At 36.8% G+C, this 24,089-nt stretch overlaps 1 protein-coding gene across 5 annotated transcripts in view; it reads left to right on the top strand.

The window, feature by feature from the left end:
• The window catches only part of agbl5 (AGBL carboxypeptidase 5), a 92,821-nt gene that overhangs the window by 55,535 nt on the left and 13,197 nt on the right, over positions 1–24,089 (top strand). For 3 of the 5 annotated variants that reach the window (XM_078399352.1, XM_078399354.1, XM_078399355.1), the window contains exons 13-15: positions 13,543–13,658; positions 19,521–19,573; positions 22,585–22,742. In XM_078399352.1, the coding sequence (XP_078255478.1) occupies positions 13,543–13,658; positions 19,521–19,573; positions 22,585–22,742 (327 nt within the window). Of the gene's footprint in view, positions 1–13,542; positions 13,659–19,520; positions 19,574–22,584; positions 22,743–24,089 lie in introns of those variants that run through there. The other 2 variants (XM_078399353.1, XM_078399357.1) reach the window with 2 other exon arrangements.

Below are 24,089 nucleotides of genomic sequence, written 5' to 3'. Positions count from 1 at the left end.
CCCCGGTACATGTGATAATAATAAAACTAAACTAATTATGTACAGATTGTGCAAAAATATTTTTTCAAAAGTAGGTTGTTGAGGTGTCAATGAGAAACTTACCTATAAAAGTAACATAACACAGTGCCCGAATATGGATAGAAAGGAAATTAAATGTCAGAAAACAATTAGAAATTCATGGGCACCTTTCTTCCTGGTTGTGCTTTTATGCGCTCTCTCAAATAGGTAATGTAGTGCGGGAAGTCATAGCAAAATGCGCTGACAACATAGTCAACGTAACTGTGCAAATTAATGTTATTAGGTCAGTAAGTGAAGTTTTTATTGGTGTAAGTGTACCACACTAACCACATATTTTTGATTTGGTCGTGGTACAATATTGGTGCACTAGATGGGGTTTTTTGGGAGGAGTGCCTCTTTTCATAGATATCATAGAATGTCCTTCCATTCACTAGTGCTTAGAAGAATGCAAGTTCTGAGAGGGATTGGCAGTGCAGATGCTGAGATGCTTCTTCAAGCTACAAGGTCTAAAATTAAGGTTTATAATCAAAGGATGAAGGCTTAACCATTTAACAGAATTTTCATCACCAGTAGCTTGGGAATCAACATTTTCTGCATTCAGCTTCAACTCTGGAACCGTGAGCGTTTTTTTTGATAGGTGCCCGAGGAGTTATTGTTCCGAAGGGACATCCTCCTTTCCCACATTTAAGTGGCATTGGCATGTTTCAAAGAACAAGGGAGTTCTCTAAATGCCGAGGCTAATATTTATCACTCAACCAGCTTCAGGGTAGAACAAATTACCTAGACATCTCAATGTTTTTTATGAATTTTCATTGTGTACAAGATAAATGTGTGCACACTTGTTTTCATTGGCTAGATGGAGGGGTGGGATCAGAAGAGCATGGGGAGGAGAAAGAGGGGCATAACAGGGAAATAGGGGGCAGAGAGGAATATTCGGAAGACTGACAAGGAGAAGGTTGACTGGCGGAGAGTGAGAGATGGTGGGAGAAATAAATTGTGGGGGTGGGGAGCATGGGAAAGAAAGAGCTGGGGGGGAGGGGGGTATATTACTTGAATTTAGAAAATGTAACGTTTATAACATTGGATTGTAATACTGTCGTGTTAAATTGCTAAATGCACCAGAACCGGAACAATACAATTCTTTCTTGCTGTAACTTTACAGCCATACTAAACACAACATATAAATATATAATAATTATCAGTTACAGGTAATCCAGCCCATGATTGTGCAAGTAAAGTATGTAGAGCAACCAATGTGCAAAACCCAAGGTAGTTCGGTGGAGAGGCAGGGTTGTGGTTACGTTGTGTTGAGTGGTTCCTGAGCATGTTGATTGATGGGAAGAAGCTATTCTTGAACCTAGCTCCTGTATTGCCTTCTTGATTCTCATAACCAGTTGGGAGTGTGGCCAGAATGGCGTGGATCTTTGATGGTATTTGCTACCTTCTTGAGGTAGTGCTTCAGGTAGATCCCTTTGATATTGGGCAGATCAATACCTGTGATGGACCAGGCAATGTCCACTACTTTTTACAACCTCCTTCATTCTTGAGCATTTGAATTACTGCTGTGATGCTAACAGTCATTATGCTTTTCCACTGTACATATGTTGAGGTTCAATAGATTATTTGGCAACGTGTCAAATCTGCTCAAACCTCTGAGGTAGAAGACGTGTTGGGGAGCTTTCTTTGTAATTGCATCAATGTGCTGAGCATTATGATCAGGACAGATCATACAAGATGTGTATGCCCAGATTCTTGATGCTGTTGTCCCTCTGCACATTGTGCAACTGATGAAAACGTGCATGGTTCTTCTAAGCTTTCCCTTCCTGATTCTTGGCGTTAAAGTGATAAAAGGCATGAATTAAATGCAAGTTGCTGTTGACCGAGTTTCAGTTATTGAGGATATGAAAAGCATAAGCCAGGTGCTTCCTGCAATATTTAATATGTAATTGAAAAGTTGAAATTATCTAGGCTTTAATGTGATATTAAACCGTTTAATTGACAGTGGTGAAATTGTCATTCACGCTATTGTGGAGATACATTGATGGCAAGTACAAGAATAGTAAATTGATATAATTATCATAATTGTACTGTTATCATTTAAGTTTAAACCAAATTTAAATAGCCTTTTTAAGGCAGAAATATAAAATTCTAGGCACATTAACATCCATTGTTTGAATTTGATGTACCAATATTAGGAAAATGTAATTTCCGTTATTGTTTCTGTAAATCTAGCCATTTAATCAAGTTTTGAAGACTAGGGCATTCAAAGCAGCAAGTTGACAAGTGCACCTCATTAAATTTGTCATACTGAGCAATGGTACATCCATGCTTAGTTTGCATCACTGCCTCCTAATCTGTATTTTTCATATTCTACCTTGTGTATATATATTACACCATATACAGTGAAAGAATAGTACATCATTTTATTTATTCTATCAGTAGCTGTAACTATCATTTTGTTTCATTGATTTTATTTTCTAGTTATGATGTTATATTTAATGTGCAGGATATTCAGTAAACAAAGAATGAATTTGAAACGTGGCTTTAAAGGCAAACTCAAATGCAAAATGTACTGTCATGTAAAAATAATCACTTCATTCAAACATTTCTTGACAGATTAAGGAATATGTTGAGGTAAATTACTGTTCAAGTTCATTTAGTGTCTTATTTTTCATGATGTTTTAAAAATCCCATCCTTTTTTAAATTGTCACATCGCACTTTCTGTTAAAAATTACTTTTTGCCGTTAAGAAGATATTTAGTCATGAAAAGAGTCATGTTTTATAACTTATTAGTCTGTTCTTAGTATCATGAGGTGAGAAGTGAAGGAGGCTAGGTAGATGAGTTTTCATGTTGAGTGTGGAGTTGGAAGATGCAACATTATTTTCACCATTTTTTATTTGACTGCAGATGGAACTAAATCATTTAGGCAACAATTGAAATGTCTAAATTAAAACTATTTATTTGTGTTTTGAATGTACTGCACTTATTCATTTTTTGTTTCAATTAATGTAGTCAAACAGATTCTGGTTTAAAAGTGCTTATTGCTAAATGTATTCCAAATTTGGTAATTCTCAATTATAGCACTAATGGATCCAAATATGATTACAAAAGCACTTTTGATTTGAACCCATCTTTTGCTCCTCAAATAGAACTGTATTTGACAGTAATTTGATTCTGGTCAGTATGTGAGCCTCTTTGAAGAAAGGATCTAAATGACCTGAATTCGATTTTTCGTATCCTGAAATGGAAAAGTATATATTTCTGTAAATGAGGAATTATCTCCCACATCCTATTGCCCTTTCAGTAAATTCCCATTCCACCCGGTACCTATATTCACTAAAATATATACATGACATTGAAGTATTAACTGTAAAATTTATGATTAAATTGCTAATAGTTCTCTGATAATATTTGGCAGTTGATGCCAAACTTTCTTAATAAAATTGAGGCCATTTTGGTTTTTGTAGTGTGGCCAAAAATGTTCTTCTTGGTATTGTCCTGAAAACAAGAGGAAGCTGGATCTAGGACAATACTGAAACAGCTGATATAGCAATTGTAATGTATTCATAAAAGAATTATGTTGATATATGGTAAAATGCACACTAATTATTTCATTAAAATGTGACCTTCTGGTTAGCCAAGTGAAGTTTGTGCCATTATATTAAATGTTTCAATTTACGGATTCTAGTGCTCAACTGCATATATGGTAGTATGCTTTATGCTGAAATAATAAGTCAATGTTTATTCTAAATAACTAGTTTTTCTGTTTATGTTTGACGTAATTCTCTAGAGAAATCATTTGAAAAACTGTGGACATTTTATTGACATGTATAAGATACAGGTTTATAAATGTATTTAGAAATATTTAAAAACCAAGTTGGGGGTTTACTCGATTTGCCTTTTTTTACCAATCACTTTTTTGAATTGGCTATTGGATGGGAGTGGTTGTGATTTTTACTATTTACAAAATTTTGGAGGTTTGGTGTCAAATTGTTTGAAATTTGTTAATATATAAGGGGAATGAGATCTTCAGTTGCTGTGTGTTGGTATTGCACATGAAATGGAAATGTATAAATATATACAAGACTAGAATAATCTAAATTCAGTAGGTTAACTCAGTATTTTAATTCAGTAGCAGGGTGAACAATGCCCACGTTATCCAGTGGCTTAAAACGACACACCATAAACACATGCCTTCAGGTAATATTCAGTTCGTAAATGTTAGTATTTTTTGGGGGGCAATCCAATTCAAAGCATGCAAGCGATATCTCAGTGGTATAGTGAAAGTTAAACCATTTTACAACCCTAATGCTCATGATAGTTTAATTGGATTTGAAAAACACTAAAATAATTGCATAACTAATAAACTATTTTGCAACAGTAAGATTTTTCAGTAGCATTTATCTGATTCTACAGAAGAATTTGAAGGCCTTAAAGATAAGCCAACAATAAAGAACAATTTTTAGCATTTTTCACATTGAGTTTGCAGTCTGATAAAAAAAAAATTCATTTACGTTGCAAGTAATTTTAAATTGTGCTTTACTGTTGTGGTTTAGCACAGAATTATTTGAGTATTACAGTGACAGTGCTTTTCTACTTGTATTTTCTTCATATGCTAGAAATTCCCTCCTGGATTTCCCTTCCCTCCAAGAATTTAACAATTTCCCTCCTGGGATAAATAAAGTTCTGTTGTATCGTTCTATTGTATATGGAAATATCCTGTTGAGGGGCAGGGGCTATACGGATGAAAGTGAGGAATATTTTATGGCATAAGGTAAGATAAGAACTATTGAGAAATGAGCAAGATATAAAATAATACAGCATTCATTTTAAAACTCAAATGGTCACCTTAAAAAATAGAAATCTGCTCCTGCTTCAAGGAAGGCTAGGGTGCACAAGGCTTGTGATCTATTGTATAAAGCTGGTCTATGTTTTCTATTAATACAAGTACCAAAGCAAGCAGAAAAACTTTCAGAAGTGTTAAAGTTGAGGTTTTTAATATTTAATTTAGTGCTCAACTGTTTGCATTTGATATCTTTAAAAAATAATGGTACTCCTGTGAGAAGTTGACAATTTCATGCCAATTGCGTACCTCTGTAAGTTTAATATCCTTCAATCTTTTTGGTATTGTAGATTTTGTGAAGTTTTGTCAGATGTGTGTTTTTTGGTAAATAAACTTGATTTTTATGTTTTCAAAAAATATTTCCTCTTGTATTCTTCCCTTTTTTCTATGTGATCATGCGCGCACATATGATAACCAAAGTGTATAAATTGCAATAAAAACTGAAAATACTGGTAATAGCATCATTCAGAAGAGAAATAGAATTAATGTTTCACCTGACTGCTGTATTTTGAGCATTTTCTGTTCTTATTTTAGATTTTCACCATTTGCATTTAAAAATATTTATATCCACGTTGCTTGTGGATTGATTCATTTTTAGTGTAGAGATTATTTTTCCCTCGCTAAAAACAATCTTGCTACTAGTATTTGGTGGGATATAGTCCTAAACTGTCTCTTATTAATTGTGCAATGGAATCATCGAGTCATACAGCACAGAAATAGGCCCAATGGCCCAACATAGCCACGCTGACCAAGATGCTCCATTTACGCTAGTCCCATCTGTCTGCATTTGTCCATATCTCTAAATCTTCCCTATTTATGTATCTGTCCAATTGTCTTTTAAATGTCACAATTGAATAGTTTCAGTTGTGGAATGGAGTCGGAGACTTTGTTTAACGGTAGGAATAATTTAACTGACTGTGTGATGAGAGGCATTAATCCACTCATTAGGAACTAGATTTGATTTACCACTTCAGATTTTGTTAAAATTCCCTTGCTTGAAACAAATTTTTTTGAAGAATTGGCTGCTGACCAGTCATCATCCAAATGTATTGGGATGTTCATCAGCAGGAATTTGTATAAAATGACTCGCAGGTTTTGATAATGATGTCAACAGAATAGGGGGAGGATACAAAAATAGAATTGCATTAGTTTACAAAATTTGTGAACTTGCTGAAAGCAAGGGGGAATTGAGAATAGAGTCATACGGTGTGGAAACAGGCCCTTCAGCTCAACTTGCCCACACCAGCCAACATGACCCAGCTACGCTAGTCCTACCTGTCTTTATTTGGCCCATATCCCTCCAAACCTGTCCTCTCCATGTAAAACTTGGAGAAATTGCATCGAATGTGGCATGTTACAAATTTAAATGGATTTCTATTGATGACTTCTTGAGGCCAGCTTCACTGGCCATGGTAAGAGAATATTATCGTTTCTGGTCATTCTGTGTGTTATTCTATTTAATAATGCAATGAAGGCATGTATGTACATGCACTGTGTATGAGTTACTGTAATCTCCTGCCCTGTTCATTTTTACATCAGTGGAAGATCAATTACAGTATTCCTGTGACATGAAAAGCAAATGTAAATCAACTACATCTGTGAAACATATGAATCGGTATGGGTTTTAGGAAATTCCACAAATTTCCTCCCTGTACAATTTTTTTAATCACTCCCATCTCTTCTGGCTGTACTGGCTCCTAAGTGAATTAGTCATCTGATCCTCTGTTATATGCTGTACACATTCAACCCCCAAATAAGAATCAATTAATTTCTCAGTTAGACAAATAAATAGCAAATTAAGCAGTTCCTCAACATTCATTTGGAATTGACTTGCCAGGCTCCCAACCCAACATGCCATCTTAAATGTAAAAAGGCCTCCAGATATGGGATACATCAATGTCTTATATAGCCACCGAGCTTTTGGACACATCCAGTACAATCATGCCAGATGGCCAGAAGTGGTTGCAATCTAACCAAATGAAGCTTTTTGTCTTTCAATTTAAGTAATCAGAAATCTAGTTCATGTCCCATCTAATATCCTAGTGATGACAATCTTTAAATGTTGTGAAACAATGCTACATTTATGGTTACAGTGCAAATTGACAAAGTGCTTGGAAATGATGAAAAAAAGCATGAGTTAATATTTCCCCACTAAATTTCTTATAGCTATTGTAAACTACTTGCTGCATCAGTGTTCTAGTCAAATATTGGACACAATTTATTAATACCATGTTGATGTGTGGATCGTAAAATAACAAAAGGAACCGCTGTTGGTGTTGTGGGCTGAAACCTAGTTCCCAATGTGTTCTTGTGTAACTTTGAGTCCATATGTTACACGTTCAACAGTGTAATTAGGCCAAAGTTCAAATCAGTGATCATTTTATTGATGCTGGATCAGGGTCAAGAGCGAAATACAGCTGAAATGAAACCTTTTGCTCAGGGTGTAGTATCCTTTTTGTTCCACAAGTAACACAGGTTTGATCCACAGGTAACCTGTCAGGCACAGGAGAAATTACTACAGATGGTATGAAATGTCTGATCAAATGCATTGTCTCAAATATAATCACAATTTGATGATCAGATCACAAATATATTCAATATCTCAGAATACAAATTAGAGAAGACACTTCCCTTCCTACTATTTCCCATTTTGCTGACAAATGGATCCTGCAACATTTGTCTTTAAAGTTATAAATATGATTAGATTTCAAGAAATATAAAGTGATGAAGGTTTGCTTAAACAATGCTACTTAAATGCAAAATAATTGCATCATTTCAAAAGCGACTAACCTATTTCACTTGGGTCGTATTCCTGCTGTTTCATTATTAAAGGCAGCCATTTACAACAGTTGCCCCTATGAATTCCGTTTGATTTTCCCTCTGCCCGACTGCTTTCATGATAAATGCCTGTCAAATTAACTGTACACTGTTCAGTTTGTGTTGGAGAAGGAAGATTTGGATGTAATGGTTTATGCCAAATTAAATTTGAAAACTTTCTCTATTACAATAGAATATGACTATTTTTAGAGACTACGATGTGGCTTTTGTGCTTAAAATATAGCCTGGAGTCTACTCTTGAGATCGTCAGTAACAGTCACTGAAATAATGATTACTGTAATGGTTTGTAAGATTATTTTAAACACATGACCTTTAATTCCATTCTCATGACAGAAAGTTGAGCATAAAAACATTGCAGTAAATGAAAAGGTTGTGTTCCATTTTTAAGGCTGGGTAAACATACGCAAACTAATTTTCAGATGGGGAAATCATGTCAAGCACTAGAAAAGACTGAAGGAACCTGTTTTAACTTAATGTTCAAGAGGTAGAAGTTTACAATATTCTGTGGTGTGCAATAAATCAAAGAGGTTGTTGGATTCAATCTGTTAAGCTCTGAGAGGATAAACAACTGGATTCTAAAACGGGCATGATACTAATTCAAAAAATCTAAGGGATTTTGTGAATAATTGCACAATACATCATGGTGATTGTGAACTTTCACTGTCCAAAAGTTATATTTGTCCATTGTAACTTATTTTCACCCAGACAATTATTCAGAATAGAAGTGGTGGTGGTTTGCAGGACTGCTGGTGTCCTGGCCATTCGACTTCAATGATCCTGTTGCAATGTCTGCACTTCTTTAGTGCATCTAAAAAACTCTGCACATTTACAGGAAAATGCAATTCTATTTCTGATATTTGCTTCCTCATCTCTGCCTAGTTCAATACAAGAATTAAAGATTGGTTTAGTTTTAGATTATTGTCACATGTACCAAGGTACAGTGAAAAGCTTTTGTTCCAGTCAGCAGAAAGACAATGCATGATTATAATCGAACCATTCACAGTGTACAGATACATAAGGGAATAATGTTTAGTGCAAGGTAAAGCCAATAAAGTCCAATCAAAGATAGTCCGAGAGTCCCCACTGAGGTAGATGGTAGTTCAGGACTGCTCTCTAGTTGTGGTAGGATGGTTCAGTTGCCTGATAACAGCTGGGAAGAAACTGTCTTTGAATCTGGATGTGTGCATTTTCACACTTCTACACCTTTTGCCCGATGGGAGAGGGGAGAAGAGGAAATGGCCAGGGTGCGACTCGTCCTTGATTATGCTGCTGGCCTTGCCGAGGCAGCATGAGGTATAAATGGAGTAAATGGAAGGGAGGTTGGTTTGTGTAATGGTCTGGGCTGCGTCCACAATTCGCTGGAATTTCTTGCAGTCTTGGATGGAGCTGTTCCCAAACCAAGCTGTGATGTATCCTGATAACATGCTTGCTATAGCACATCTGTAGAAGTTGGTGAATGTTGTTGGGGACATGCTGAATTTTCTAAGCCTTCTAAGGAAGTAGAGGCATTGGTGTATTTTCTTAGTCATTGCTTCAATATGGGTGGTCCAGGAGAAGTCGTTGGTGATATTTACTCCTCGGAATTTGAAGTTTTCAACCATCTCTATTTCAGCGCTGTAAATGCAAACTGGGGTATGTGTACCATTTTGTTTCTTGAAGTCGATCACTATCTCCTTCCCTCGCTATCTGAAGCACCCTCTATTGAAATGATGAGAAATTACATTTGCAAAACCTATATGTTCTGCTTTAAGATTTGTTTCTGCCACTTGGCTCAGATCCCATCTCAGTATATTTGTTCCACAAGACTTTGTTCAGGGTTTTATCCATAAAGTTGTGTTATATTTTGTGTTTATTATTTCTCAACCTTTAATTCCCTCACTCACCATCTCCTTTTCCAGTCACAACTCGTGTATGAAATTTGGCAAAAATACTAAATTAATGATTTAAATTCTAAAAATTATTGGTGTCAGGGAATAAGCCAACAATGTTTAGTGACTTTTGAGATTATTAACTGCACTGGTTTCAGTTACCTATAAAAAATACAAATAAATTACATGGCATATTATTGATTAATTTTTGATCTTGTGAATGGGAACAATATGCATGGTATTGTTGATGCTATAATATAAGATTGGAAAATAGAATTTAAAACTCAGCATGATAGATTTGGTCACTAAGAACTGAGTTGAGAAATTGCTTAATCAACCGGCTGTGAGACATTGAATTCTCCATCCTGGGTGGCTGAGGATGGTTGTAAAGCACGTTTGAGGCAGAGATCGGTAGATTTTGGATCCTAAGGAATTGGTGGACGTGTGGAGCAGCGGTGTCAGTAAAAGAACTTGAGCACAAAAGTGTCATTCTTGCACAATGGGAAGAAATTATTTTTGATGGGGAATGGTCTCTTGATAATGTGTACAATCTATTTACTGTGGAAGGTGTTGGAGACCTAGCCTCACTCTTAAGACAATATTGATTACCGGCAGTGTATTTTCTACAATTATCTTTTTATTTGGGAATTGGACACAATAATATGTGTTTGAATGTTAATTAATCAGTCTCAGTTGACCCTTGATTTTTTTTTCAACTACCAGAATGAAATGCTCAGTGATTCCACTGATTCAAATTTGCCAGCCTGCATTAATATTGATCAGATGGCACTCTGGTGGTTTTGCACTTGTTTTGTTTCTTTGCCTGCTTTATAACCATATGCACAATTGTGCCAAGTGTGGGAACGGTAAAAAAAAAAAACACCTGAATGATTTAGTTCAATGAGCTGAAATGATAAAAAAGCTTCTTGTGCATTATTCTGGTCAGGAAATAATTATCAGTACAGCATTTGTAAATCATAGCTCTGGATACCAGCTTTTGGAACTACCCCACGTGACATTGGATAGGGTATGAGGATCATGCATACACTAATTTACTGATAGGGACATAAAGCGCTAACTATTAATAAATACTGAGTATTTGTGTGTAAACACTCAGATCAAAGTTTTCTTCATCATTGCAGGAATCTTAATGTAGAATAAAAGCTTACTTTTATTTCTGGCAGTGCTGAGTGCTAATGGGAAAATTATACAAATATAGAAACTGAAATTTACAAATATCATGGAGTGTAATTCTTTAAATCCAGATACAGTGTTTAAGGAATTGCTCTCCAGAGTGGATGATGATGAAAACCGGATTTCCCTGATTCAAAATGAAAATAGTTTGCAGAATTGATTGATTGTTTCTTACAAGTGTGAGAGAATGATGAAACAAATCTCACTAGCTTATATTGGCAGTTCTGGTTGACATTGCTAGCTTTCAGCCAAGTCTCAGACCACTGTACTTGTGAAGCTCAAATGTGGCAATCTGCAACGTTGTAATGGATGGCACTGCGTTCATACAGCAGATCTTATTCCTTTCAACGTTATTAGTAATAGTCGCACATCCTCTTCATCTTTCATAAGAAGGAGGCAACGCTGAGAAAACCGCTGCACTTTCAGACACCTTGTGCCTGAAATAAGTTGAGGATGAGGGATATTCCTGAAGAAAGGGCCCTGCCGACTAAATTGACAAAAATTAAAAAGTTGAAGAGCAATAGATTGGTTCAGGCACACGTTGAATATTACCTTCGAACTTTTTCATTTAGATCAAAGTAAATTGTGCAAGATAAAATTATTGTATGCAACTTAGTTGTGATGATATGGGCTCATGGTGGTAGAAATTTCATGAGACAGATCTTGAAAACAGCATCATTGGTTTTACTTATGTATGTGCTGGGAAGTATGGTTTTAAAACTTTATGCACAGGAGTCTCGTATAATGAAAATTAGTGTCATTTGGGCAAGAGAACAAAAAATAATTATTAGAAGCACGAATAGGGAAAACTGATGATGATTAGAGAATTACACTCTTTTAATGCTTTTGCTTTTGAATGCTTTTTTAGCTATTCAGACAAGTTGCATATCTTGATCTTTCTTAAATATCCCCATGCCCGCACCGATCCTTGCTTTCAATGCTTTAGACAAGGTGGGAAGTCATTTTAAATGACTAATGGAATGAAGGGGTATATATAGCCAAGTAAAAGCAATGCCACAGTTTTAGAATGCATGGAAAGAAAATGCTGGTTAAATGTGGTCACATCACCAGATTTATTGGGAAGATACGAGATAAATACAGGGTATTAAGTGAAATCAAGTAGGGTAGTAGGATTATCGATTAAAGATTTAAATAATTATTAAGAGAAACCACTGTCCAAGGATGGTAAAATTTTTAGTAGTTGTTTACAATGCAATTGAAGCTGTTTGATAATTATACTATGCCATTGCTATTAGAATTTTAGGAAACTTTCTGGGATAATGAAATGTTATGTAATACAACAGCAAAACATTATTTGTTTTGTATGCTAAGCCTGTTTTTGCCATGAGGTAATTCTTCATTTGTGAAAATACAATGGCCATGAATCCTTTAGGATGACTGTTAGGCTGAAGACAGTTTATACTTTATTCCAAAATATCAAATGGTTGAAAACATATTTCAAAAATAAAAAAGCCCATTTCTCCCTTTGATAACACTCTTTCCTGGTCAAGATTGGTGCATATAAAATCAGATTTGTTTCTCTCTGGAAATCTCTTCACTATTAGTGTCATGGTCTATAAAGATGGTCAACATCTTGAGTACTACTGCTAACCTTCTGGAGACTAATCATCATGGAGCCAAACTCTCCAATAGGAAGTTGCCTGGTGCCTGGCATGCAGCCTGGTATTTGTATGTCAGTAACTTATCAAAATTTCCTCCAATCTTGCTTCATTTAAATTAACATTCTTAAGATGAAAGTTAATTCCCATCAAAACGTTTGAAAGCCTCAAAGAACCATATGCCTTTGGGGTGTGTAAGAAAATAACTGCAGATGCTGGTACAGATCGAAGGTATTTATTCACAAAATGCTGGAGTAACTCAGCAGGTCAGGCAGCATCTCAGGAGAGAAGGAATGGGTATTGTTTCGGGTCGAGACCCTTCTTCAGCCTTTGGGGTGCTGACATATGGGAAGATTAAATATGTTTGAAATATCTTTTGATACCAATATTGAAAATTAATCAACTTTACTAAAATTAAATACAAAATTAAGAAGGTTACGCCTCAGTTTCATCTGATGTTCATAAGACCAGATCTAGATCTAGATCTACTACTATGCATGGTATTGGTCTCCTTCTTGAAGGAAGAATTGCATCAACAGCAATCCAGAGAAAGCTTCAACAATTACTAGATCAATAATTGTAAAGTGCAGGTTGACCTGAAGAAGGATTGATCAGATCTCAAATAATATTCAAATATTAGCACAATATAAGTGCTACATAATCACTCAAGAATGAGAATCATGTTTGTCCCAGTTTTTCCTGTCTTCCCCATTTTCTTGTCCTACCTTTCTTCTCGTGGTGACCTAGAAACTCTAGAGCATGTTGAGTGCTTCTCAGAGCCAACTCTTAGAATATTTATATAAAGACTGAACTACCTCCATAGCAATACAGCTGCTCACCTGAATTTCTGTTTGAATTGTCATGATCTCTGTACTAGAGATCGATTCAGTTTGGAACTAAACCTGTTGAGATGACAAGGCTATTCTGAAGAATGAGCCAAAAATTATACATAGGCTCAAGCGTGAATGATGGCTAAAATGTTGTGTATGTGAATGCGGTGACAGTTCCTGTAACTTAAGGAGTCATAACTGCAAGAACGGGAAGTAAATTAATTTCCAGAAAAATAATTTTCTTAATTAGGAAAAGTACTACCAGAGTGGTGAAGATTCTAAAACTTGCAAAGTGGCGAATGCTGATATGTACAATTATTAACATTCTAGGGTTCAGAGCCACAATCATGCCTGGTGCATTTAACAATGGCATCCCTCAGGAAATATTAGAACACGCTCAGCCATTAGAAAATAATACAGTCACTGGAAGGACAAGCCATGTGCAGGTACAAAACATCTTATTTTAATGCTGTAAGTATGAAGAACAATTGTTAAAACTAATTTCGAAATACAAACTAAATTGCTGTCTTTGACACAAATACTTCATTCTGACATTCAACTGTTGTAGAATAATGTAATTAGGTTATCATTGTAATACATTTGTAGAACACATTTGTCAGCTTTTAACTTAGCCTTAAAATCTAATTTAATAAAATTATAGCCTATAATTATAAATCTTTTCAAATTACTCAAATTTTTGAGTACTGCACTCTCATTTTGGAGTCATCCATTATTATCATGGATGATATGGAAAATGTTTAAACTTAGTATCATATCATATCATATATATACAGCCGGAAACAGGCCTTTTCGGCCCTCCAAGTCCGTGCCGCCCAGTGATCCCCGTACATTAACACTATCCTACACCCACTAGGGACAATTTTTTTTTAACATTTACCCAGCCAATTAACCTACATACCTGTATGTCTTTGGAGTGTGGGAGGAAACCGAAGATCTCGGAGTAAACCCACGCAGGTCACGGGGAGAACGTACAAACTCCTTACAGTGCAGCACCCGTAGTCAGGATCGAACCTGAGTCTCCGGCGCTGCATTCGCTGTAAAGCAGCAACTCTACCGCTGCGCTACCGTGCCGCCCTATGTGATGATAGTGGATGACTCCAAAAAGAGATGGCAGTACTGGTACTTAAGAAATTGATTAATTGGTCAAGATTCATAATGTTTAGACTTTCCATGTGAAGGTTGGTTTCAAGGAAGGTTCACATATTTTGTAATTGTGAAATACAACCTATCTCAGTTTGTATTCATTTATTGTAATGCGAGACCAGTAACGGGAGTAGCTCAGGTGAGGAAAGATTTACTTTTTCAGTTGAAGGATGAATTGAAATACTATGACCATCAAATATCCAAAGTAATTTTTATTACATACTCTGTACTATTAGAATGGGGATAGTGTTTCTGGTCAGCAGCAGACCATTGCACAACTGATTGTTATCGGATTTGGTTATTAGCTGAGGGAAAAAAAATATTTTGATGGAATTAATTTCATTCTTTTTGATACCTTGATTATTCCAGTGATCTTGCATAGAAGTTTACAGTACAGAAATTATATTTGCAACAGGTTTTGCATGTGCACAATAAATTCAATTAGAGTCATAGTCGTACAGCATGGAAACATGCCCTTCAGCCCAACTTGTCCACAATGACCAACATGTGCCATCTACACTAGTCTCACCTGCCTATGTTTGGCCCATATCCATCTAAACCAGTTCTATCCATATACAGTGCATTCAGAAAGTATTCAAACCCCTTCACTTTTTCCACATTTTGCTACGTTACAGCCTTATTTTAAAATGGACTAAATTCATTTTTTTGTCATCAATCTACACACAATACCCCATAATAAAAAAGCAAAAACAGGTGTTTAGAAATCTTTGCAAAGTAATTAAAAATAAATAACTGAAATATCACATTTACATAAGTATTCAGACCCTTTGCTATGACACTCAAAATTGAGCTTATGTTCATCCTGTTTCCATTGAATATCCTTGATGTTTCTACAACTTGATTGGAGGTAAATTAAATTGATTGGACATGATTTGGAAAGGCACACACCTGTGTATATAAGGTCCCACAGTTGACAGTGCATGTCAGAGCAAAACCCAAGCCATGAAGACAAAGGATTGTTCGTAGACCTCCGTGACAGGATTGTGTCGAATCACAGATCTGGGGAAGGGTATAAAACAATTTCTGCAGCATTGCAGGTCCTGAAGAGCACAGTGGCCTCCGTCATTCTTAAATGGAAGAACTTTGGAACCACCACGACTTTTCATAGAGCTGACTGCCCGGCCAAACTGAGCAATTGGGGGAGAAGGGCCTTGGTCAGGGAGGTGACCAAGAACCCAATGGTCACTTTAACAGAGCTCCAGAGTTCCTCTGTGAAAATGAGAGAATCTTCCAGAAGGACAACTAAATCTACAGCACTCCACCAATCAGGCCTTTATGGTAGAGTGGCCAGACGGAAGCCACTCCTCAGTAAAAGGCACATGACAGCCTGCTTGGAGTTTGCCAAAAGGCACCGAAAGGACTCTCAGACCATGAGAAACAAGTTTCTCTGGTCTGATGAAACCAAGATTGAACTCTTTGGCCTGAATGCCAAGCGTCACGTCTAGAGGAAACCAGGCACCGCTCATCACCTGGCCAATACCATACCTACGGTGAAGAATGATGGTGGCAGCATCATGCTGTGGGAATGTTTTTTAGCAGGCAGGATTTGGGAGACTAGTCAGGATCGAGGGAAAGATGAACGGAGCAAAGCACAGAGAGATCCTTGATGAAAACCTGCTCCAGAGTATTCTGGACCTCAGACTGGGGCGGAGGTTCACCTTCCAACAATGATCCTAAGCACACAGCCAAGACAACGCAGGAGTAACTTTGTGACAAGTCTGTGATTGGCCTTGAGTGGCCCAGCCAGAGCCCGGACTTGAACCCGATCGAACATCTCTGGAAGGATTTGAAAATAGCTGTGCATCAACGCTCCCCATCGAACCTGACAGAGCTTGAGAGAATCTGCAGAGAAAAATGGGAGAAATTACTCAAATACAGGTGTGCCAAGCTTGTAGCATCATACCCAAGAAGACTTGAGGCTGTAATAGCTGCCAAAGGAGCCTCAACAAAGTACTGAGTAAAGGGTCTGAATACTTATGTAACTGTGATATTTCAGTTATTTCTTTTTAATTACTTTGTAAAAATTTCTAAACACCTGTTTTCGCTTTTTTATTATGGGGTATTGTGTATAGATTGATGATTTTAAAAAAAAAGAATATAATCCATTTTAAAATAGCAACGTAGCAAAATGTGGAAAAAGTGAAGGGGCCTGAATACTTTCTGAATGCACTGTACCTGTCTAATTGTTTCTTAAATGTTGCAATAGTCCCTGCCTCATCTACCTCCTTTGCCAGCTCATTCCATACACCCACCACTCTTTGTGTGGAGAAAATTACCCCACAGATTCCTATTAAATCTTTCCCCTTTCACCCTAAAACCATGTTCTTTTCTTGATCTTGATCCCCATCTCGAATCCCCAACTCTGGGCAAAGGACTGTGCGTATAAACAATTTGTTCCTCTCATGATTTTGTACACATCCACAAGATCACCCCTCATCCTCCTGCACTCCAAGGTATAAGAGTCCCAGCCTGCTTAACCTCTACCTACAGCTCAGACTCTCGAGTCCTGGCAACATCCTCGTAAATCATCTCTGTACCCTTTCCAACTCTACAACATCTTGTAACATGGTGCCCAGAACTGAACCCAATTCTCTAAATGTGGCCTCATCAACATCTTATATAACTGCAACATGACCTCCAAACTTCTATACTCAATGCTCTGATGAAGGCCAATGTGCCTTTGTGACCACCCTATTTACCTGTGAAGTCACCTTCAAGGAACTATGTACCTACACTCCTAGATCCCTCTGCTCTCCAACTCTCCCTGCGCCCTACCAATCACTGTGTAGGTCCATCCCATGTTAGATTTTACAAAATGCAACAACTCACATTTCTCTGTATTAAATTCCATCAACCATTTCTCAGCCCACCTGGCCAACCAATCAAGATCCTGCTGCAATTTTTTGACATCTATTTGCAATACCACCCACTTTTGTATCATCTGCAAACTTGCTAATCTTGCCATGTACGTTCTCGTCCAAATCATTGATATAGACGACAAAAAGTAATGGGTCCAGCACCGAAACCTGAGGCACACCACTAGTCTCGGGCCTCCAGTCCAAGAAGCAACCTTCCACCATTACCCTCTGCATCCTTCCATGAAGCCAATTTTCTATTCATTCAGCTATCTCTCCTTGGATCCCATGCAATGTAATAGCCCAGTTCATTTATGTGCTTAAAATAATTATCCAGCATGTCAAGAATATTTTGCCTCAATTTTGTCCTGCGCCAAAGTACTCAATGCTCCAAACATCTTCAGTGTTAAGGATTATTTCCTGACTTCCAATGTTTGTCAACTGAGATTTATCTTGCCATATTTGACATATATTCTCATTATTAGCTTTCCACATAGAGTAAGAAATATGTTTTCATTCATAATTCCAGAATAAAAATAAGTTTTGAATTAATCTTCCAGTGGTTATATTTCAAGAATCTAGTTATTCAACATTAATGTTTTTTAACTATTCTTGCCAGGAATCTCCACACTGTGGTGGTAGGCTCTTTCTGTAAGGGAGTATCCAGTCATTAGTTCCCTCAATGTGGTTGAAACACTGTTTGACACAATTTTATGGTGAACTCTTTCATGGTCTTTGCTTCTCTTTAACAAGCTGGTAATGGAGAAGCCTTTTACGCTCTTCATCCACCTGCACTCTAATGTTCAGTGAATTCAGAATTTGCAGAGCTAGTTCTATGTGTTCATGTTTTTTGACATCTTTCAATTTAATATATGATTTAATTTACTGATTCTCTCTGGGAACTCCATAGTAAAATGCACCCTTCACTCAACTGCTTATTTTGCTGTGCCCTAGGTGTCTATCTGGTCCATGTCCTTACTCTGTTAATATTATGGTAGGCCAAGATCAAAAGTAAACCCAACACCGATCCCGAGAAACATCAAGGTACAATCCTGTTCTCGTTTATCATAAGTCCTTCCCTGTCCATCAATATACAGTATCTTCTATCCTGCTCTATCTTTTAACAAAAACATGCATTTATAGACTGCTTCAACTCATAAAATAGCCCAAAGCACTTCAAAGGGGCATTACAAACAAGATTTGACATTGAGCTACATAACTGATGTCGGGGCAGAGGAAGTGGTCCAAGAGATATCTTAAAGAAAAAATGAAGGTATCCCAAAGATATTTAGAGTGGAATTCTAGAGCTTAGGAGCTTGGCTGTTGTATGTTGACTGAGGGCTGATTGTCACAGTTGATGGGTTAAATTGCAAACCTTGTTTATGTTGTTTTTTGCATTTACCTAGATACACCATGAACAATCCTTTGAGCTTAAGATTCTAGTTCTGTAGAGGTGCAAACCATCCTGCCTGTACAGGTGCCACCTCCCCAGTACCTGATCTAGTCCTCAGGAATATAAAGAGAAACTATGTTACAGGCAGCAAAGAATACTCGATGAAAGAGAAACAACTACAAGATTTGTACAGGGGAGACCCGAGTTCCATGCTGCCTTTTTGGAGGCGGCAGATAGATCAAACAAACTTTGAAAGGATAATATCAAGCCTAAGGTCGCAGGACTGGAAGTTATCGATTATATGTGATGAAAGAAAAAGTGGTAAAAAATTGTGAGGGCAATAAAATTAGCAATGAAATACTGGATAAGCAATGAGAGATCTTCAAACTCAAGAAAAATGGAGTACATGATAATCATACATTTTTAAGATGTAAAGGGATTTACAAAGGAGCCTGCTCTATAGGTAAAAGTAGGAAGTTAAACCAATATAATAAGAATCATTTGATAAAGTGATCAATTGGAAACAGTCATACAGAATATAAAAAATGTTATTGAACAAAGAATACAGAATGAGGGAAAAGCAGGGTAAATGGGAATATCATGAAATATGGAAATAGTACAAAGAAAGACGTGTTTCTTTCTCATGTTTACATAATTTGAAAGAATAAGTCTGTGAGACATTGATATTGACAGTATCACTGCCACAACACGTGTGAGTGCATATGCTTGCCATTTTGTCCTGATCACATGCACCTATATCTGTACAAATTTGAATTTCTCGGCTATTCACTGGGCTAAAAGCATTGCATGTGATTTGGGTTTTTTCTCTCTCTGCCATGTTAAAATTATCATAAAGTTTTCTTTTGTTCCCCTAGAACTCACTGGAGAAGAACAAATTAAAAGTCAGGGCATCTTTTGATATCACCAGGTAGCACAATATTTATTGTATTCTTAACTAAGTTATTCTCTGATAAAACCTTTCTTCACCCACACTGAGACTTGCAGACCTCATTCAAGGTCAGCTTAGTAAGATGCTTGTATTCCTTTCAGTTCCTTGCAGTTGTATTCCATGTCATTTAAAATACCATAGAACTATTGGTTTCTTTAAAACAGTCACCAATGCATTACACTTGCAGAAATATTGTTAGTGCTCCAGAATTTTATCTTTAAAGCTTATTCCTGGACATTTTATGATTTCATGTGAACATAAAACCAAAACTTAAATTAATATTCCCTTTGTTTTAATTTCAGTTATCAATTGGGATCAGTGAAAGTTTAACAGTCATATGATTAACTTAAATGCTAAATTGCACAATTTTAAATTTAGCTTGCATTGTAATAAACTGCATAATGCCACAAAATATTACAATTAAATTTTTGGTTCTGTCTCTTTAAACAAAAATGTAAATTGTCTTTAATCTTTACATATGTTGAATTGCTTACTGCATGCAAATTTTGTTCTTCACATGTTAGGTTTTTCCCTTATTTGTGCATAATTATGTTTTTTCATTTAGTTTATTAAAATAATTAACATTGTCATCTGAAAAAAATTACAAACTAAATTCTATGTAAGAGCCCAGGTACTGAGTTGAGTTGGGTACACAACTATCTATATTACATCTGCAGGAAATATTACTTCACAAATTACATATTACATAAGCCTCCAATTGCTGTTACTTATCACAATGCAAATTACCTTCATAGCAAGACTAAATGTGTCACATTTGCTCATAACAATAACAGGGCACTTACAGCAGAAACAAAGTTCAATAGGTGCCTATTGAAAATATTATATTGCTTGGTAAATTGGTATATCAAAACATTTACACTTTTGTAATTGCACATTAAGTTCCACTTTCATTTCTGGCAGGTATCTTTGGCAGCAAACCTCGCCCTAGAGATTATGTAGAGTAAAACTCTGAAAATCCACTGTCCAACTATTTATTAAAGTTGTTCCTGAATTTAGAGGTGTCCGTAGTGGGGTTTAAATTGGAGAGGACGAGGTTATCTCCTTGAAAAAAAAAAATCAAAATATATTGATGTGTGCAAGATTAATTATGGTTGGGTTGATTGAGAAAAGCTGATCCTATTTATGGATGCTTCAAGAACTGAAGGAATAGATTTAAATATTTGGGCAAATGATAATAGGGGAAAGTGAAGAAAATGGTTCTAATATATATTTTATATTCTTAATAATCTAGAGCTCATCATTTGTAAGTCATAGTGCCATACAGTACAGAAACAGGCCTTTGGCCCAACTCGTCCATGATGCCCCATTTGAACTATTTGTCTCAGTTTGGCCCAAATCTCTTTCAACCTTTCTATCCATGTACATGTCCAAGTGTATTTTACATGCTGTTATAATACTTTCCTCAACTACCTACAATGGTAGCTCGTTCCATACACTCTGTGAAAATGTTGCCCCTCGGGTTACTGTTAAATCTTGCTTGACTCACCTTAAACCTTAGGGTGAATGCACAGTATTTTACCCATCCATTTGCCTCATGGTTTTATATCTGTACAAGATCACCGCCTCAGCCTCCACATGGAAGTGTGGAGAAAATATAAATAAAAAACACCAGCAATGTGCCTGAAATTCAAGAGAGTCAGGGAGTGGAAGTTAATGGAGTGGCTATTACTAGGGAGGTGCTTGGGAAGCTGAAAGGGCTGAAGGTGGATAAGTCACCTGGACCAGATGGACTGCACCCTCTAGGGTTCTGAAAGAGGTGGCTTTAGAAATTGTGAAGGCATTGATAGTGATATTTCAAGAATCACTAGAGCCAGGAGTGGTTCCAGATGATTGGAAAATTGCCAATATTACCCCGCTGCACAAGAAGAGAGCAAAGCAAAATAGTGCGAACTATAGGCCGGTTAGTCTGGCTTTGGTGGTTGGTAAGATTTTAGAGTCCATTATAAAGGATGAGGTTATGGAGTACTTAGAAGTTCATGATAAAATAGGCCAATGCCAGACAAATTAGCTGGAATTCTTTGAAGAAGTGAATAGCAGGGCAGACAAAGGAGAGTCAGAAGATGTTGTCTACCTACATTTTGATAAGGTGCCACATAGGAGGCTACTAAGGAAGATGAGAGCCCATGATATCATAGAAATAGAAACATCGAAAAATAGTTACAAGTAGGCCATTTGGCCCTTCAAGCTAGCACCGCCATTCAATATGATCATGGCTGATCATCTAAAATCAGTACCCTGTTCCTGCTTTTTCACCATATCCCTTGATTCCTTTAGTCCAAAGAGCTTAATCTAACTCCCTCTTGAAAATATCCTGTGAATTAGCCTCCACTGCCTTCTGTGGCAGAGAATTCCACAGATTCACAACTCTCTGGGTGAAAAAGTTTTTCCACATCTCAGTCCTAAATGGCCTACCACTTATTGTTAACTGTTACCCTGGTTCTGGACTCCCCCAACATTGGAAACATTTTCCCTGCATTTGCATGTCCAATCCTTTAAGAATGTTATGTGTTTCTATAAGACCTCCTCTCATCCTTCTAAATTCCAGTGAATATTCTCAGTCGACCGATTCTTTCATCATAGGTCAGTCCCGCCATCCTGGGAATTAACGGCTTTCTGAAAGCAACTGTTTACCATCCGACACACTAGGGACAATTTACAATTTTACCAAAGCCAATTGATTTGCAAACCTGTACGTCTTTGGAATGTGGAAGGAAACCGTAGCACCCGGTGAAATCCCACACGGTCACAGGGAGAACGTACAAACTCCGCAATGATGGAAGAAAAGTTCAATATCATGTGGGAAAGGGAAATGGAGGTTAATTTCATATTTCTGCAGTTATGATCTGCACAGGGACATATCTAGTTTCAAAGTTGTCTTTTTAAATTATCATAATTCAATGATATATTTTGTGTCTTTCTGGTTAGTGATAGTGATGAAAGTGCGTTAACGTACTTCTCTTCTTTCATAGTTCTGAACAGCTGAGACCCAGTAAAATCCCAGTGAGAATAAGTGGCATGCTTCCATCCCAGGGAAATCTACGCCTCACTAGATCTGCCAATCATAACCCACAAGTGAAAATATTGAAAGCTGTCCGGCCAAAAGTTGTGCAACTTGAGCCTAAAGGTTGTAAGTACAAGATCCCTAGTTCCATGTGTTCTCTTACCTTGGGGGTGGTATTGTGTATATTTTATTTTATTTTCAACCATAACATTCAACTTGCAGACTGGCAGATACTGAAGCAACTTGTATAACTGTTGCACTGTGGTTACGTTACTGGTTAAAATCATTGATCCAATTGCACAAGTTCAAAACCCAGCACGGTAAACAATTAAATAATCATCTACCCTCACCCGACTTGGCCTTCATGACACTTCAGATTCACCAAACCAATTGATAATGCCGTCCCAGTTCAGGAAAAATTGGGAATGGACAACAAATTCAGTGGTATGTCATGCTGATGATGCCATGCCACCAACGCAATAGCTTGGAGTGGAGATAAATGATTCTGTAATGATACCGTTAGGAGATCCAATCTAAATCACGCATGTAACTTTCCTCTCGCTTGAAACCCAAACAATTCTTTATGTATTCATTTTTGATTCCCATCACCCTCTACTACCTATTCAATATACTCTTATTATTAATCCTGGAAATGATTTAAAAATATATTTTTTACAATTTCTTGTGTATAATGGATTTTACATTTTTTCCCTCTTAAGCTGTAACAATTGATCTTTTATCTCTGAGATACTTTTCTTTGCCCCAGCTGCGACAGTTTGTTTCAAGTTACCTTGCCCCTTTAGAATTGGATATTTCTGCTAAATATACCACAGCTTTTTTGTTTTAACAAAATAAATAATTTTCTGAAATCTTTCCATGTACCCACCAGGCACAATTGGAGTGAACAAAAATCAAAAATATCAAATGAGCCTTCATCGACCGGAAACATTGACTGTTTCTCTCTTCATGGATGTTACATGACCCAGGGTTTTTCCATGTTTGGTGTTGACCCTGAGGGCTCAATTATTATACAGAGCCTGATACTCTGCAAAGTGATGCAAGAAAAGTCTCTCAAAGGATTTGTATAGGTTCATTATAACCTACTTGCTTTTTAATTCTGTAATTTGTATGAATGTAGAACATATAGCACAAGAACAGGCCACATTGCCTGTGCCGAACATGATGCCGACTAACTCTTATCTGTTTGCACATAATCTATATCCCTCCATTCTCTGCTTATCCTTGTGCTTATTCAAAAATCTCTTGTATGTCTCTAAATTAAGGTATGATGCAAACTTAATTTCTCCATTTGCTAACTTTTGCCTGCTGTATCCATCTGAGATGCTGTCTATAATGTTCTTAGTTTAGTTTAGTGAAGCAGCTTGAAAACAGGACCTTCAGCCCTTGAAATCCACGTCGACCTTCGATCACACGTTCACACTAGCTCGAAGTTATCCCACTTTCTCATCCTCT

This window comes from Rhinoraja longicauda, chromosome 5 (genome assembly GCF_053455715.1).
Source record: "Rhinoraja longicauda isolate Sanriku21f chromosome 5, sRhiLon1.1, whole genome shotgun sequence".
NCBI lineage: Eukaryota > Metazoa > Chordata > Chondrichthyes > Rajiformes > Arhynchobatidae > Rhinoraja > Rhinoraja longicauda.
This window is presented reverse-complemented; position numbering and strand designations above follow the sequence as displayed.